General features: G+C 34.0%; 1 protein-coding gene across 1 annotated transcript in view; it reads right to left on the bottom strand.

Moving 5' to 3' along the window:
• LOC150106928 (NPC intracellular cholesterol transporter 1-like) overlaps positions 1 to 19,016 on the bottom strand; it is a 920,722-nt gene that overhangs the window by 743,213 nt on the left and 158,493 nt on the right. The window contains exon 6 of the mRNA XM_090393507.1: positions 3,861 to 4,001. Coding sequence (XP_090249633.1) covers positions 3,861 to 4,001 — 141 coding nt within the window. The remainder of the gene's footprint in view (positions 1 to 3,860; positions 4,002 to 19,016) is intronic.

Here is a 19,016-nt window from a genome sequence, read left to right as displayed (position 1 = left end):
GTAAAGAGGCAAAATGACTTCCATATCCTTACATGTCGATATTCATTTCAACATCGCAATTATCCTCTGAGTTGCATTTGCAATTTTGTTATGTTTAAATTTCTATCCAAGATCTAAAGCTTCATCAGTTACTCCAATCATAACCCCATATAATATGCTGTTGGATATCACACCATGCCAAAATGCATAACTTTACAATTACTAACATTGAAGTGACAACCATTATCATTGGCCCACACTTCTATCCTATCATTCTGTAAATGCTATATTAGTATTATCTGACTGCCTTGTCTATCTTCACATCATCAGCAAACAACTGAAGATCTCTTTTCCAATATCATTAATGTATAGATTAAACAACAATGGTCCAAGGACTGCTCCCTGGGACACACCAATGGTAACCTTAAATCTGGCAGATTCACATGCCTTATATACCACTTTCTGATACCTGTCCATCAGCCATCCATTTATCCAAGCTAATAGTTGATATTTCAATCCAATATTCTCTAGTTTATGCAAAAACCTTTCATGTGATATCCTATCAAATGCCTCAGCAAAATCAAGCTCAAGTAGTATCAGTGTATCCATTTCCTTCATTCAACTCAACCATAACAAAATATGAGCAAACTGATTATACATGACTTCCCTTTAGTAAACTCATGCTGGTCCCTGTAGAGTATATGTTGTTTGTCCACCTATTTCTGTATGGAAATTCTTACTAACTCCTCTAAAATCTTTACAGTCAGTCTTTGCACTATCTTTGTGCAATGGGATTATCACATTCTTTCCATTCGTGTTGGCTGTTCCTTGAGCTAAGACTCAAATTATACAAACATGTCAAGGTCCTTGCTAGTTCAGCTGAACATTCTTTTAGCACGTGCTGATATCCCATCTGTCTCGATTGCTAAATTCTTATCCTAGTTATGCAACATCTCTAGAACCTCCATCTCATGTTCTTATCTCTTATAAGAGATCATCTCTTCATCCAATGTAATGGTAACACCACACTATATTGCATACACAGGGTTGACAGATCTTGGTGAAGTGAGCACTCATTATTTCAACTACTTCATCTGCTTCTGATAATGGGGTACCATTAACATTCAGTAGTTAATCTTCCACACTCATTCTCTTACTGGCAGCACAACAATAAAGTTCTTTTGGTTGCCTTTAAGCCTATGCAGCCAATTTCTTTTCACACTTGAGTTTTCAGAACAATACTGTTAACTTTTCTGGCCTAACCTCTATGTATTTCATAACTCCTCTCACTCTTATTCTCACAATATTCCTTCCACATCATCTGTTATATGGATCTCATGTTTAATGAAAGAATACATCCATTTTGCTCACATTGTTTTTTTGAGCTTGAGATGTTTAAATGATGCAGTATTTGAATGCACATCTTTTCAAAGTTTCCCATGACCTGCTGGTATCCTTCCCATTCAACAAATGATACCACAGAACCAAAGTTAGTATTCTCTTAAGTTTGTTCATAATTTCTAGATTTGTAGTTCTGGCATATAACCTCTATTGATTGGAACATTCATATAATTGCCTACTTCCCAGTTCAGCAAAGCAGGATTGCTGTCACAAATTGGTGGCAAAACAGTAACATCTTTCACTGAGACACCAGACACGATGATCAATTTTCACATTCTGCTTGAGAAAGTTGTCATGCAAGGGTAGCAGAGAGAACTCATTCCTATGAGTTCTCTCTGCTACCCAACATTCAGATAATTCACTCATAATAATCATTCATTTAGTACTCATCAAGGTGATCTCTGGCTGTGTATTTCTTTGTCTCCAACAACTGAACTTCCAAGGTCTATAACCCTACTATGTATTTCATTCTATTAGCCTCAAATTTACACCATATAGTTTCAAACTCAGTGCTATATAGGATATTATTACCTTTATTGCTTTCACATGCATTTCTATCCTAACAGAACTGAAGTCATCTGAAATCATTATCTGTACTCCAGTTACAACATTTGACTCAGATGTCAGATTTCACTAATGTCAACAATTTTAGGCCACAAGGTAACCACTTTGTTACTAATGCTTCTGGCATTTGTGTATAGGCATAATAAGTTTCTCCCTTGCTTTTTCTGATACTTAAATTCCATTCAATGCTCTGCAAACTGCACACCATTCCTTCTATACACTGACTCATTTGAAAAAGTTTATGTTCAGATTTACATACTTACAAATTGAATCACTGGCTTAGTGCAACCAATGAAATCAATCTAATGCATTATTGATCAGAGTACTCAAATTTTGTGTGGAGAAGGGGGGGGGAGAACATTTCATGTATGCATGTATAAATTAGAATAATGGTGGAAACAGAGATCCTATTCAAGAATTAATATTATCAACATCAAATTTAATTAGCTAAATCCAAAATTTTCCTCTGCATTAAAAGGGAGCAAAAAACTAATACATGGGATTTAAGGCCAATTCTTCCAAATTCACTTGCATGTCTGATTTTGAAGATATCTTCTCACATCTGGTAAGAAGGTTCTGCAGAATTTAGCTAAGCAGTATCATAGAAATCTGATGTGATTAGAGTTTATTCCATTATAAAAAAATGGATAGTCTTCCAAGATGTTTTGAGACTGCATTTTAAAAAGTTTTGAATTGTTAAATTATTTTTAGTTCAAATTCATTACTTGAATCATAAAAAGAAATGAATTTTACAATACAAATGATTGTAAAATTAGCAATGGTTAAGTAATTTTAATAAATGTACTTACTTTTTTTTTAATCAGTATTTCTTATTTTTATGATTTTATTCATTTCTCAAATCAATATTTTAATCTCCACAATAAATTTTTCAGATTATTTACTTTATCCTTTCCTTCATGTTCAACCTCTCCCCCTGCCATTGACTCACCCTGGAGCTTATCATATCTACTGCACCTATAACTTGCCTTATACTGGCAAGTTATAGGTGCAGTAGATACGATAAACTGGACATAATCTTTATCCATAAAAAAAGAACACAAATGACACATTAAATTTAACAATTTTGGTGAAACAGGCATCTCAAATCACACCCTTAACACTCTACACCAAATTAATTGGAAAAGTACATGTTCTTTTACATAATACAAAAACTTGGTATGAATGAAAATTTAAAGAAGCCTCTGAAATTTTGATTAACTATCCTAATCTTAACAATAATGGCGGCATAAAAATCCAAAGAATTTGGATGACACACATTCAGTTCACTTAGTTCAAGTTTTCCAGCAAACCTTGACTTCAGGACTCTAAACAATTAATTTAGCTTTTATTGGCTATCATCCATACTGTTTTGTTTTAATCTATATGTATACTCATATGAGTAACTTTGTGTGAACACGTTGCTCTCTAGCTTAATTTATTATTTTTTTTTTTAACCAAATAGATAATAAGACTAGCAGTGATGGAGTAATGTTCTCCCACCCCTTTTCCTAGAGGTCAGGCCAATAGTTTTAAGTTGACCAATGTAACTTTAGCATACCATGTAGATTGTAGTGCAGCTTGTTTCTTTGCCCCAGATGACCTTAATGGGAAGGACAAAACATCAAGTGATTTCTTTGGTTTATATTAAACTGAAGTTTTACTCTAAACACAGTTGCTTCCATAATTTTTATGATGACTATTTCAATAATAACATCCTATGATGCAGATAAACTCATTTATTTCCATATGACAGAAACTAAATTGATTTGTTGAATATTCAACAAATACTAGTCCAATTATACTAGTATTCAAATACCAAATCCAAGTGAAAAATTACAGTGATTGTTAAGAACAGTTCAGGTTAAAACAGTGAGGAGGAAAAAAGTGGGAGGGGAGTAGCTGTTAGACAGACATACTTGAACGCTTAGACCGTAAAGGTTCCACCTCTTCCAAAGAACCAAGGTCAACCCCAGTAGCAGAAAGAGAACATTGCTGCATTTGAATCAAGGGACGATGTGATGACCCTTTTCTTTCCATTATTTCATTATTATCACCTGCTAAAGGCAAAGATTTAGTATTATTGCATGCTTAGTCAATGTGTTAATTTTGATATCCATAAACAAATCGGAATGCTTAATATTAGAAAAAGAAATGAGAACCAAATACTAAAATACAATCCTAAATCTTATAACAGTTTAAGATCTCACTTCTTTTAAATACAATTTTCCATATTATATTCAATGTTCAAGGCTTTTTTTTCTATAGTACTATGATTATATCAAACATTGTGAACTTGTCCACTATACTTACCAAAAAATTCTAACCAGAACACCTTAATTTTATTGTAGAGAACAATTTACTAGCAACTGAGACACTATAACAAATTCTTTTGTTCTCTGACTTCATTAGAGTTCACTATATTGCAATTGATTATTTGAAAACACAGAGATAAAAATATGGTTGAATACAGCTAAAAGCTTCATGTGTGCTCATTCATATAAAACTCATGTCCACCAACCTTCATACTGAAAAGCTATGTAATGCACAGCATATACTAAGTGGATTTCAATAAATTTAATTAATCAGATAAATGCCATTTGATCAAATATAACTACAACTATCTTTCATTTCACAATTCTACTTTTTTTTAAAAAAATAGATATTGGCTTATTTCATATGACTATAAATATATTTCTAAATATAAAATAATTTTTTTTATAAATATATATTTATATTTCATATGACAATAAAATCCAAGTTTCAATTATATATATTGAATGGAAGACATTAGTATGCAAATCTACCAATAAGAAAGCATCAATGTTAAAGTCATAAAAAAAGGAAAATAACTACTTGAGTATATTTTTCAATTGAGTAAACACCTGTTGATTCATGTGGTAAGGATTAGGTGTTGACTATTACTCTTAACAATATTAAATTGCAACACCATATACAAAATGAATTTGTTAAACTGTTGACATTTTGCTGGATTCAAATGAGCATCTCTGAAGCACAAAAACACCTGTCGCAGAACAAAGCACTGCAATCAAGTGACTAATGAAAATTTTAAGATAAAAGAAAAAAATAATTATTATTATGCGACACCTCCAGGGAGTCAAAAGACTTGTCAAGGGAGAGTGTGCCAACAGCATCGAACGATCGATCCCCTTTCAACTACTAACCACACTCAAATTTGCTGAACGTTTTCTGTAAGCTATTAGTAGCAGAGGCTCTACCAATCGATGAACCTTTGCTGGCTTTGATAAATAAAAATAAAGGAAATAAAAACTTTAGCCTAAGCACACACCTCTAGTAGAGCTAGTGGATATACTAGAACTAAAATTATGTTCATTCTCAGCAGCCTGACAGTCATAAGCACATTGCTCATTTTACTTGAAATTTAAGTAATGTTTCATTGCCGATAAAGTCCAGAAAATTGTTAAGTTTCTAACATCTCCCTCTTGTTTGTGAAATAGGGAGCTCAACACATGATCTGCCTGTCCTGATGCCCTAATGATGGTGGTGTATGTATTTGTTTTTCATGTTCAAATTAGATTTTAACAATTCTTCCTGTCTGTCCAAAATAGAAAAGTTGGAAGCACAGGGTACTTTATACACTCTTCGAATTGTAATAAAAAGACTTTTCTTTTTATTATAAGGTAATATAAGGAAGATACTAGTCTAATATATATAGTTTAAAAGCAAAGATTATTATAGTGCTTAAGTTCTTTTTAGAGGAAATGTGGATATAATAAGTGGTAAGGATATTTTATCTGCTATAGCAGCTGGATAAAAAAAAAGTTCACATTTCGAAAGGCTGGATAACTACTCAGCAGAACGATTTAATATTTAACATGTGTACAACAATGGAATTTTATTTTGCACAAAAACCAACATTAGTTCTAAAAGTTGCCACTAGGACAATACATGGCACTGCAATATATGTAAATTACATATGATACTCCTGGTATGCAATGAAATGCTGGAAACTTACCACTTATGCAAATGACAAATGTTCCCAATGACGCATGTTCGAAAGAAGCTTTTATAAAAGTAGGAAGCTGTGGAATGCATCAGTTCATTGGCTGTGAGCAGACATGTTAAAGCACAATGTTACCATTACCAAAGGATTGTGCACTTCTTGAAGTTGTTTTATCAAAGCAACAAATGTGCCTTGACAGCATTGTGAAAGTTCAGAACATTTAAAAAGGAACTAAAAATGGGTCCTATGACTGCAAATAGTTTACACAAAATGATCTGTAAATTTGAAGAAACAGATTCCTTAGATGTCAAACTTGACAGAGGATGGAAGCCCATCAAACAGCAGAGGAAGAAAGGATGGCAAATATTATAGGAAGCAGCAGTGCATGGCATGGTTTTTAGACCAACCCGTAGGCACAGTTCACAAAGTCACAAGGCAAATTCTGCACAGTTACAAGATTTCTCACCTTCGGCAGCTGCTTAATCCTGACCAGAGTGCACAAGAAACATTTGTCCTGCAGGACCAAACTGGACAACAACTGACCATGGAGCATTTTCTGGACACTGAAGCGCGTTTCTATTTGGACAGTGCTGGGAATATGCACAACTGTAGAATTTGGGCAACCACAAACCCACAAGTCAGGTGACAAATTCCACTTCATTCCTTGAATTTGTGGTTTTACAGCAGAATTCATTATCAGACCTTTCTTTTTCAAAAAGCTCATTCCTGATGATTGTGTTACCTGCACTGTTAATGGCCAGCAATATGCATCTCTTAGCTAATCAGGTGATTCCAATCACCTTCAGCACCAATGCCTGGATTCAATAGTTTTATGTAGGATGGTAACCCTCCTCCTATCACAACTACTGTCAAGTGGTTGCTTCAGACATTTTACTGAGGAAGAATCAACAGCCACCATTATCATACAATGCTAAGGCACACTTGCCAGATCTGAAACCCTGCGACTTTTAGCTCAGAGGATCTCTCAAAGACGTTTAACATGGACACAGTCAACTTAGTGACCTCAAAGACCAGCATTACGTGCCATATCCACAACATTTAGAGTGAAACTCTAAATTCTGTGGTTGATGCAATTTTGCAATTTCAGCATGTTGCGAACACTGGAGGACAGCATATGAAACATGTTGTGTAACCACAAAACATGCCTTGCATACCCTATGTTATATGATGTTTTGAAGTACCCACTACAGTATTGCAGTGCCATGTGTCACCCTAGTGGCCACTTTTAGAACATTGATTTTTGCACAAAATAAAAGTCATAAAATTTCATTGCCACACACATTAAATATTAAATCGTTCTACTGAGTACTTACCTAATTACAGCCTTTTGAGATGTGAAGTTTAATTATAATCACCCTGTAGTACAACTAAACTAAGTGCAAATGCAGCTGTGCTGATGATTCCAAGAATTTTAATAAAAAATGGAGAGAAATTCATGGCAGTCCACATTGCTTGTATATTTCTCCTTTCATGTAAAAATACAATAGAAAATCTGGATAATTCAAAAATGACAGGATGTCTTAAGGAACAATACTTAACTGATATACAGGACCAAGACTTTAATGATAAAGCTCTTGCCACTGACCTCGTTATCTAGACCATACTTTAACCAGTAGCTACAAGCTCTGGAATACTAAATCCAACCTTAAAATACTATTAATATTTGATGGTGCACTAAAAACTTTCCTTAAAATGCCTAATGCTATTCAGAAGAGTGCAGTGCAATCTGTTTATTAAATGCCCACACTTTAACAGATTCCCTCCTGTCAATTTTTTCACTTATTTCTAAGAGGTATTACCATGGGTGCTATTTCACTGAATTGTTATCTACCACCATTCCTTTCCTCTAAACCTGTCAACACAAAGCTGCTACTTGTCAACATGATACATAAGTTCAGCTTCAAACTTACCAAGTTCTTATCCTCTTTCATTCCATCTGCTTCTGTTATAAAGAACAGAAGTTTTTCCAAAAGGATTACATCATGTGGTCAAGAAAAATTGATTTTTCTTCATTATTTGCCCATACATGGTAATGTTATAGATTGATTTCTTGTGTGAAGCTGATATACAGAAAATAATTTACATAAAGGTTGTTCAAACCTACAGACATTAATACCGTAGATGGTATTTGAGGAGAAATAAACATTACAATGAATTTGAAAACCTGAACATACTCTAGGAAATACTAAGACTGAAAGTTGTTCCTAGAGGAGAGGAGAGTAGCAGAGAAAATAAATGAAGAGTAGCTGCTGTATTTTAATTTGTCAGTTATTAATTTCTTAAGAGAAAAGTGGGAAAATTAGAAATGTTAATTCTGATTACCAGTGAACATGGAAATATCTGTAGGAATGAAAGCAGCTGCATGAACATTCCAACACTTCTTTGCTATAAAACAAACAGTAATGAACTGTTGAGATATTTCAGCAGTTTCATCTTGTATTTTCAAGAATTTTTAGGAAGCTCTTAACTTGCCATTCAACCCAAACACACAAGCAGTATTCACTGGTTAAACAAGATTCTGAATTTGTATCAAGTAAGTTGTTCATGGGTAGAATAACACCTTGAGCAGGGGGGGGGGGATTTCTTAGATGCTGAGGAAATTTAATAGGGGTGTGTCATATTCTGTATGGAAGTGTACTTTTGAATGCCGTTTAAATGCACACAAAGATTCAAATTTAAGAATATCTACAGCAGCTTTTGTTTTTCCCCATCTTTAACCAATCCTATACAAAAGGCAAGTAGCTATAGCACTTATGACAGAACCCCTGTAGGGATCATAAGCTAGAACACAGACCACTTACCTAAGCTGGTTTCAATGTTTGTCTCACTAGTGGAAGCCAGAATGCATTGATGAGGTGGAAAAAGGTACATCACCTTTGCCTTATGGTATTCTAAGGCAACCTCAATATTCTTGCATATTGAGGTTGATGAAGAATCAACCTCAATATGCAAGTAGCCTAGTTGTGAAGATACTTCATGTACAAATTTTGTTTGCTCCACTTGGATAAAGGATTAAACAAGAATTTCTTGGCAAGTTCAGTTATTCTCTTGATATCTGATGACATTTTATTTAAGATTGCTTTATTTTAGAGAGCAGTTCTTACTATAAAAGAATGCTCAGAAGACATCAAAATGTGCTTAATGGACAAAGATGTCCCAAAATTTTTTGAAAAGGTAGAGCTACGAATCAAAGAACATATCTACTGTTAAGTTTCTTTCTGTCCTTATCAAAATCCACATACAGAATCATATGAAAGAAATCTTGGGATTTTGATTAAAAAAAAAAAAAAACTACTTTATCCTTAGGTCTAAGACAAATTAACTATTTGTCTAAAATGCAAATAAAATAACACTTTTCTTCATACAAGATTTTTCAAACTTTCGTATGTTTCTATCTGGTCTAAAATGCTTTATCATATTCCATCCTTCAGATAAGAGATCTTAGTTGCTCTTGACATGATGTTAGGGCCTCCCTCGGTGAGTCTGAAGACTCCTTGGAGTTTCCCGTAATAATAATAAGTTGTGTATCCCATTGGTCATGCTTAAATTGTTTCTTGGCTTCCTAACAGGATCATACTACTGGTCTGAGTAACAGAAATAATGCATTTGCAACAATTTTCATTCTACCCTTTCATGTTACTATCTATTTCTTATCTTCTCAGTTATGTGATATCCTAAATGTTTTGTAGTAAATGTAATTAATATGTTTAGTCATTCCATCATATCCTAATTATGTTAGTAATTGGACATTTAGGTCATGATTGTAGAGGTGGATAGCCTGGTAATAATAAATGAGCTGCATGTGTCACAATATTCGACTTCGCAAAAAAGGCACTGGCAATACTGCATAAATTAGACCAAATGAAGCTGGGATAAAAAGCAGTTGAAGGTTCATAAGCGTCAACTTTTCACAAGCTACTTTAATCTGCATTGGATTCTGTTTGCAATTACAGCTGCAGCAAGTCTCTAAGAGACTAGTGTATTATGTGTTAATTTCTTGGTATTATTCTGCCCAATACCTGTTTTATAGTAAGAAAAACTACCACCTTGCACTCTTTCAAGATTTCAACAGGCTAGTCTTGCAGAGAGTAACACCAGCATTTAAAAAATAAATAAAAAAAATACCGAGTACAACATTAAATTTTATTTTGCAGCTTTCCTTGCAAGTGAATCTTGCAGTTTTACTGATGGGCAAGGTAATTTAAAACTTATAATCGCAAAGGAGTTGGTACTCTTAGGGCGTGGGTCCCGTGATGCCAAGCATGTCCCCAGGTTGCACTGGATACAGAGGTTAGCCGTGAATAAACAGGGAAACCTGTGAGTAAGCAGTCATGGACAATGGGACATCATCTGCCAACAGGAAGTGGTGAGGTAGACAGTGGCATGGCTATCTCTATAAAAAGCCACACATTTCCAATGAAGGGGATGTGACATGGTGAGAAGTAACCACTATTCAATAAGTTACAGTCTGCTAGAAGGTGGGACAGCAACAACTTTCATCCTAATCAGCAGAAGATCACCTTAAGTGACAATGGTGTAAAGGATATTGTGATAGGCAGACAATCATGAAGAATGACAAAACGGCTAGCAAACAGAAGGTTATTGCTGGACAAGGAAGGCAACGGGATACTGCCTTGTTCTATTTTTCCCTAGTAAGATAGCAGTATGGATGGACATTCTAAGAGAATAGTAAAGCACAATGGCTTAATACTTGTGCACAGCAGGGGAAGAAACAAGGCTTCCCAGGTCAAATTAGTGAAATCCTTGTACATTCATTGGGACATGGAATGTGAGAACCCTCCTACAAATTGAAAGATTTAAAGAGAGAAATGGATAGATTAAAAATAGCCATATTGGGAATTAGTAAAATAAGATGGAATGGAACTGGAGATTTTTGGAGTGGCGATTTTAGAATCATTTATTCAGGTGATGAGACAACAAAAAATGGAGAAGAGTAATCAACCCAGTAAAATGTAGTAGCAGATTTATATTGGTAAAATTAGAAGCAAAACCAACAAATATAATAATACAAGCTCATATGCCTACTAGCAACCACAGTGATGATGAAGTTGAAAGAATATATGCAGAACTTAAACTCTCCAAAAAGGAAAACAACCTTATTGTCATGGGTGACTGCAATGTGATCATTGGTAAAGGCAAAGATGGTAGAGAGGTGGGAAAATATAGACTTGAATGCAGAAATGTAAGAGGAGAGAGACTTCTGCAGTTCTGCCACCTAATCAATCTGATCATTACTAATAACTGGTATGAGGTACCAAAAAGAAGAAGATATACTTGGAAAATGCCAGGAGATATAGGAAGGTACCAAATAGATTATATTATAACAAGAAATAGATTTAAAAATCAAGTAAAATCATGCAAAAGTCACCCAGGAGCTGATGTTGACAGCGACCAAAATTTGGTTTTATTAAAATAAAGTCTGAAATTTAAAAAGCTGTCATAACCAAAAAAAAATGCCCAAATGGAACAGATAACCTGAAAACAGGAAAACCATAGAAACTATAAACAGCAAACCAATGAAAGAATTAAAACTGGAGAGAGTAAAAAGAAAAACATAGAAAAAATGGACTCACTTGAAGGATACAATCATCAAGGCTGCCAATGACTGCATAGGATTAAGGAACAAGCAAATAAAAAAAAAAAAAAAACCATGGATTAACCAGGACATTCTAGACCTATAGAAAGAAGAAAACATAAAACCTCCTTAAATGAAGAAAGCAAAGACAAATATAAACATAGAAAATATGATAAATAGAAAGTATAAAGAAGCAAAAGAACAATGGTATGTAGAGAAATGTGAAGAAATAGAAGATTTAGCAAAGACTGGGAGAATCGATAAGACTTATAACATAAAAAGGAATAAGTCAGCAAAACAAGACAAGAAGCACAATTATCAAAAATAAACAGGGGAACATCTTTATAGATAAGGAAGAAATTTTGGAAAGATGGAAGGAGTACTTAGATCTATATACTGGAAAAGATCTAGATGGCAAGGCTGTAGAAGATGAAACAAGACTTGATGTGGAAGAAATTGGTCCAACTATATTAAAAGATGAATCTGAATGGGCACTAAATGAATTGTCAGCTAACAAGGCACCAGGCATTGATAACATCCTCTCAGAATTAATAAAATATTCAGGAAACATTAAGTTACTTTTTCAAGATCATAAAGGATATATATGAAACAGGATCATACCCCAAGACTTCAACACAAATGCTCTATTATTCCCATTCCTAAAGTAAATAATGCAAACAGTGTGAAAATAATCGAACAATAAGCTTAATATCACATGCTTCAAAAATACCAAAAATGAAGGCCGAAGAGTATATTGGCAATGAACAGTTTCGATTCGGGAAATAGGGAACAAGAGAAGCAATCCTAGCTCTAAGAACAGTTATCGAAAGAAGATTTGAGAAGAAGCAAAATACTCTGATGGTCTTTCTTGACTTGGAGAAAGCCTTCGATAGTAATAACTGGAACCAAACGTTTCATCTCCTAAAAACAATAAAGGTAAATTGAGGAGATAGAAGGCTCATATTTAATCTTTACAATCACCAAGAAGCTCTAATAGAAACAAATTTGAAAAGAAGCAAAATACTCTGATGGTCTTTGTTGACTTGGAGAAAGCCTTCGATAGTAATAACTGGAACCAAACATTTCACCTCCTAAAAACAATAAAGGTAAATTAGAGAGATAGAAGGCTCATTTAATCTTTACAAGCACCAAGAAGTCCTAATAGAAACAGCCAGCAATAAAACAAACTGCAATAGCAAGAATATGCAGAGGAGTAAGATAAGGTTGCTCCCTTTCACACACACACACACACGCACACTGTTTAATCTCTACATTGAAGATGCAATAAATAAATTGAAAGAACTAATAGAAGCATGAATTAAGATAAATGGAATTGAAATGAACTGGCTACAGTTTGCAGATGACATAGCAGTTATAGCTGATAACTAAAATAAACTGAAATCCACCCTGACAAAGATGGGGGAAATTTTCACACAGTACAGTCTAAAAATTAATTATAAGAAAACAAAACTATTAATTACAAGTAAAGCAAAGCAAATCCAATAAAATTAAACCAGGAAATAAATAACCCAATCTATTCTCCTTTAAATATCTTTGTAGTCTTATCACGGAAGATGGAAGAATCCAATCAGATATTAACCACACTACTGGCCAAGACATCTATAGACGTCAAGGTTATCATGGGCATGAAGTGCATATTAAAATTGTAATACCGTTGATATTACATTGAAATATATGATGGATACGAAGCATATGAGGATGCATATTTGATCCATAATGGCCGATAAGGTGGCTAAAACATGAATAATCTTTGTCAAAAAAGGCATTCTGCAATAGAAAAAACATTTTCACCAGTAAAGGACTTAGCATACAGCTCAAAAAAAGACTAGTGAAAACATACACATGGAGCATTCATTATATGGTTGTGAGGCCTGGACACTAACAAGACATCAAAAAGTTGAAGACATTTAAACTTCAGTGATGGAGAAAGATGATGAAAATTAGTTGGACAGAAAGAAAAAGTAATGAAGTTCTAAATATAGTTCATGAAGAGCAGACACTGATGAACCACATCAATAAGAGAAGAAAAAGCCTAACCGGACACCATCTAAAGAATGGGGAACTGATTACAGAAATAATGGGGGAGGGGGAACTGTAGAAGGAAAGAGACCACACGGCAGACCCATGGCTTTTTTCCTTCTGCTATTTCCTTCTTTCTTTTGTGCTGCTATAACTAACCAATCTTCAGACTGAAGCACCAGAGAAGAAAAATAAGAATGGACAAGAAGATGAAAGTCAGGAGGTCCATAAATATAAATAACTGTAATGAAACACAGACTGTTGCAATTAGGGATGTGCAGAATATATAGTTTTGCTTTATTTGTAATTTGGCATGTTTTTCAGATATTCACCTTCAGCTGAATCAGTAAAAAGATTTGATATTCAGCCAGCTGAAGCAGAAAAATTTCTCTTGCATGCATCATTAGCAAAACAATGAACAGAGAAAACTTCCTCTTATCTTGCACCACTTCATAGGTGTTTGCCATGGGCACTTTATTTTTGTTTGGATTATGCAGCCATAAAAGTTGTTTATATTATGAAATATTAAAACATGTCTTAAAATATTGAGAGGGTGGGGGGTATGGTTTTCGCCATAAATAAAAAAAGCAATATTTGGAAGTTTATGAAGATCCAAAATTTTGCAAAATGTAAAATATGCAAACAAAAGATATGGATAAAAAAAAAAAAGAAGTACACATCTATAATTAATCATGTAAAAACTAAGCCACAGTGATGATTTTGTAAGACCAAAATATATGTGAAAACTAAAATATCAAAGCACAATGCAACAACAAGTAAACAGAATCTAAAGTGAATCTATCAAAACAAACATTTTGTTAACGAATTATCTAAAAGAGGATGCAGAGACAAACAGAAAATCTTTGCATTACATTGTGGATGAAGTGACTGCATTGGATAACTGGCCAAACTCAAATGTTTAAAAAGAATTCCAAGGCTAATGAATAAACTTATTCTACAGTACAGTTTTCTCATAGGAAACTTCAACACCAACTGACAGTATATTCAACAAAAGTTTTTTCAAAAAGGGAAATATTTATGAAGAAATCAAACATAGGCTTCTCCCAAAGATGACAAAAAAAAGTTTCCTACATTATAAGTTATGAAGAATTTGTTTTGATTAATAAAACAATAATTATTCTCTATATTGCATAATTTAAAATAGAAGTTGTTAATATTTTTATTTTGTTATTCAAGAAAATAAGTACAATATTTGTTCTGAATAAAATTTATTCCTTATGAAATTTAATAACAGTTTTATTATACTAAAATAGAGAATTTTATGGATCCAACCACATTTCAAAGCTAGATGCAGAAAAAAAAAACATCAAGTTTCAAAAATTTACAAGAAAGCTTATACAAATATAACCATTGGAATCTGAGTTGTCTTGGCTTACACTATTTAAAGGACATGAACTCTGAACAGGAATCCATATATTTGCCTTTTATTAGTACAATGATTAGGTGTAATTGGCTTCACTGGTGTTACAAACAACTCTTATCACAACCATACAGAAACCTTAAGAGCAACAATCCTTTAAGCAGGCAATAGCAATCCTCTGTTCAAAAATTTAAATTCCTTATAAGTGAACCCTTGGTAGGTGCATATCAAATATCAGAATATAGAGTTAGGAGACTAATTTGGAATAAATAAGATGCTGCAATGGAGGATATTACAGACCATTTGTATTTTATAGCCAAATACCAAAAAACTTAAGCTCGCTTATAAATTTTCTAAACTCCTGAGAAAATTGTTTTCATAAGCTTTGATAAATTTTTCTATGTGGATGAATCCACAATATCTTCCTTTCAGTATCTTACTAATACCAAATTAAAGTCTCTTGGATCTACTTTTAATATGTGACAGTTTTATTTACAAAAAAAAAACTATATATATATATATAAAAGGAAATTAAATGACTTTATACCGAGAATGACAAATTTATTGTTAAGATACAACTAGTTTCATTGAAATACAACTTCTTCAGGTATCATTGGTAAAGAGTAAAATAAAAATAACAGACACATGAAAAAAATACATTAACAGATCTAGTATAAAACAAGTACATTTAAAAGGAATGCATGCTAGAGTTCCAACTGAAGTTGATTACGTGCATGAGCTGGTATTAGTGCACCAGTATTGGACAGTGGCAATGTGCGCATCAGAAATATTATAGCTAAGGCTGTTATTAATATGAGATGAATCAAATGATATTTCTTTAGATTCAATTATTCTTCTTTCCAGTTCATCATAGCATACATGGATATTACAGGTTTTTTGCCAATCAACGATGTGTTGGCGGCCATCATCTGCATTGACGGAGAAGAGAATGTGGCTAGAGAGGGCGCTGGCTCTGGTTCTGTTGTAAGAAATGTCTCTTTGATGTTCCTCCATACGTAAAAGGATGGATTTAGAAGTTTGGCCGTAATATGGCTTGCCACAATCACACAAAATTTTATAGACTCCTGGATACTGAGTAGGAAGATGTTTCATTTTAGGTCTACTTAGTATGGAGCAAAGTTTAGGGAACGTAGTGAAGCAAGTTCTAATGTTGAATTTCTGAAGCATGTTTGCCAGTTTCGGGGAGAGAGATTGCGTAAAAGGATGGATTTAGAAGTTTAGTATTTTGTAAAAGGATGGATTTAGAATGCATGCTAGAGTTCCAACTTCAGTTGGAACTCTAGCACGCATTCCTTTTAAATGTACTTGTTTTATACTAGATCTGTTAATGTATTTTTTCAGGTGTCTGTTATTTTTATTTTACTCTTTACCAATGATACCTGAAGAAGTTTTATTTCAACGAAACTAGTTGTATCTTAACGATAAATTTGTCATTCTCGGTATAAAGTCATTTAATTTTCTTTTTTATATACAGTTCTACCGAGTAAATAATGAACATTAATATATATATATATATATATATATATATATATATATATATATTAATAAGCTGGCCTTTCTGAAAAGATATCGGGATACAGAGTAATACCTAACTATGTCAAACTAAAAATCAAATTTCAGTCGAAAAAAAGCCCTCCATATATACAAACAGGCCAGCCATGCACTACTGCTAGAATAGACTAGTGCAATATGCCAGCCTCTCTGCAACAAACACTGCCCTCAGCATGTTATAATCTGAGCTCTCAGCAATCCTCAACTTTGGTCATTCTCTCTGACAACTTAGAAGCAACCACACAAAAGAGATTAATAAAAATAAAAAGCACATCAAAAAGTATAAATTCTGTGTAAATCTAAATCACAACTGCAAATTCAACCACTCCATACAGCAGGGAATCTATCTTTGAAAAGTTTCAACAGAGGTGTTGTCAGGACCCTGAGCCTCGGCCACAATTTTGCCATTGCATTGAAAGCAGCACTGTTGCCAAACCTAATGTACAGCATAGAAAGCAGAATCTGTTTCTTAGCTCCAGAAATATCCAATATCAGACTTCACGTCGCCAATATCCTCTGCCAGTCATCACCTCCAAAAAAGTAATTATCTTCGGATCAACTCGTGGTTCTCAGAAAATTACAAAAAGATAAAAGTATTGTCATCACCAGAGCAGATAACGGTAATAGCACAGTTGTCCTTAATGCAACAGAATATAATCAAGAAATGGATATTATTCACTGAGATCATGGTACCTGCATCCCAATAGGTCACGATCCCACAAAAATGAAGGTTACAAAAAAAAAAAAAAAAGTATCTTCTTGGCAGCTGGACATTACAAAAAACTCACCTTTCTGTTCTCATTCTCCCCCATCCCCCAGATATATGGTTTACCAAAATTCTGCAAACTTAATCCCTTCCCCCCAAGACCTATAGTAGATGCCACTGATGCTCCATGCTACAAATTGTCACAAGTTTACTCTACCGAGTAAATAATGCTCGTAATAGCACAGTTGTCCTTAATGCAACAGAATATAATCAAGAAATGGATATTATTCACTGAGATCATGGTACCTGCATCCCAATAGGTCACGATCCCACAAAAATGAAGGTTACAAAAAAAAAAAAAAAAGTATCTTCTTGGCAGCTGGACATTACAAAAAACTCACCTTTCTGTTCTCATTCTCCCCCATCCCCCAGATATATGGTTTACCAAAATTCTGCAAACTTAATCCCTTCCCCCCAAGACCTATAGTAGATGCCACTGATGCTCCATGCTACAAATTGTCAAAACAGTTGACAAACTCTTACCTGCCTCACTGGACTTATCACATCCTATATAAAAAACTACCCATTTTAAAATATGATTGAAAATGCAACTAAATAATAGATATATTGGTAAGCTTTGACATCACCTCACTGTCTACCAATATTCCCTTAAATGGCACCTCAACACTCTTAAATGTTTTTCCTTCTGATATCTTAGATCTCTTTTCCTTTGCCATCAGTTTTGGTTATTGTTATTGGAAGAAAATAATTTACAAAACAGATAGAGGGAACTTCTATGGGTTATCCCTCCACCTCCACTTTCCAATTTTTACATGGAAAATTTTGAAAAACAAGCCATAGACTCAGCCTCTTTCTCAAATCTATCTGGCTAAGATAAGTAGATGATGTATTCTCTACTTGGCCTAATGGTTCAGACACGTTAGACTCCTTCCTCAGTCACCTCAATAGTCTACTTCCAAGAATTCAGTTTATGATGGAAAAAAATTAACATTAGTTTACCCTTCCTTTATTAGTAACCCATCTTCTAAATGGTAATCTCTCCATATATATAAAACCCACTCACACAAGCAGATACATTCACAAACTTCCCCCGACTGCTCAACTCAACAATATGGCATCATTAAAACTAACCAATAGAAATATAATCTTTGTTCCAGTGGAACCTCTCAACTGAACTCAATAATATACACAACACTTTCTTATCCAATAGCTACAGTGATTACAGAATTAAAAATAATAATCAGTTCTTCCCCATTCCTCAGCCATCTCTTCAGAAGGATTTCAGAATTGCCATCCCCATCCCCTATATCCATGGCACATAGAAAAAAATAGCCAGATCTTTAAAAATTTAAATCAACACAGATTTTAAGCCCAACCAAAAACTTGTTACCCTTATCCGTTCTACCAAAGATCAGCTCCCTTCTTTTTCAGTGCTTGGAATATATGAAGCACAATGTTCCTGCAAGTTGGCTTACTTCAGACAGGCAGGTTTCTTCCAGAAGATTAAGAAACCACCATGCTCCACCATAGTAAGTTTAAAAAAGAAAGGCTTGGAATCTGCAGCAACACTCAGAAACCAACCTAATTTAAACAAATATGGATGCATAAAACTTCTCAAAATTTGGGGAACAACAATCAGTGGTTCCACTTTACACCCTAGGATGCCTACAAATGCCCATAGAGGGCACACCATCTGGATAGGACTCACCTATGTGTTTCATTAATTATTACAGGCAACTCCAAGGAATCCTTA

The sequence above is a fragment of the Typopeltis vanoorti genome, chromosome 5 (assembly GCF_054136105.1).
Source record: "Typopeltis vanoorti isolate ZY-2024b chromosome 5, IOZ_Tvanoo_1.0, whole genome shotgun sequence".
NCBI lineage: Eukaryota > Metazoa > Arthropoda > Arachnida > Uropygi > Thelyphonidae > Typopeltis > Typopeltis vanoorti.
The sequence above is the reverse complement of the archived record's forward strand: the minus strand, read 5'-3'. Positions and strand labels throughout refer to the sequence as shown.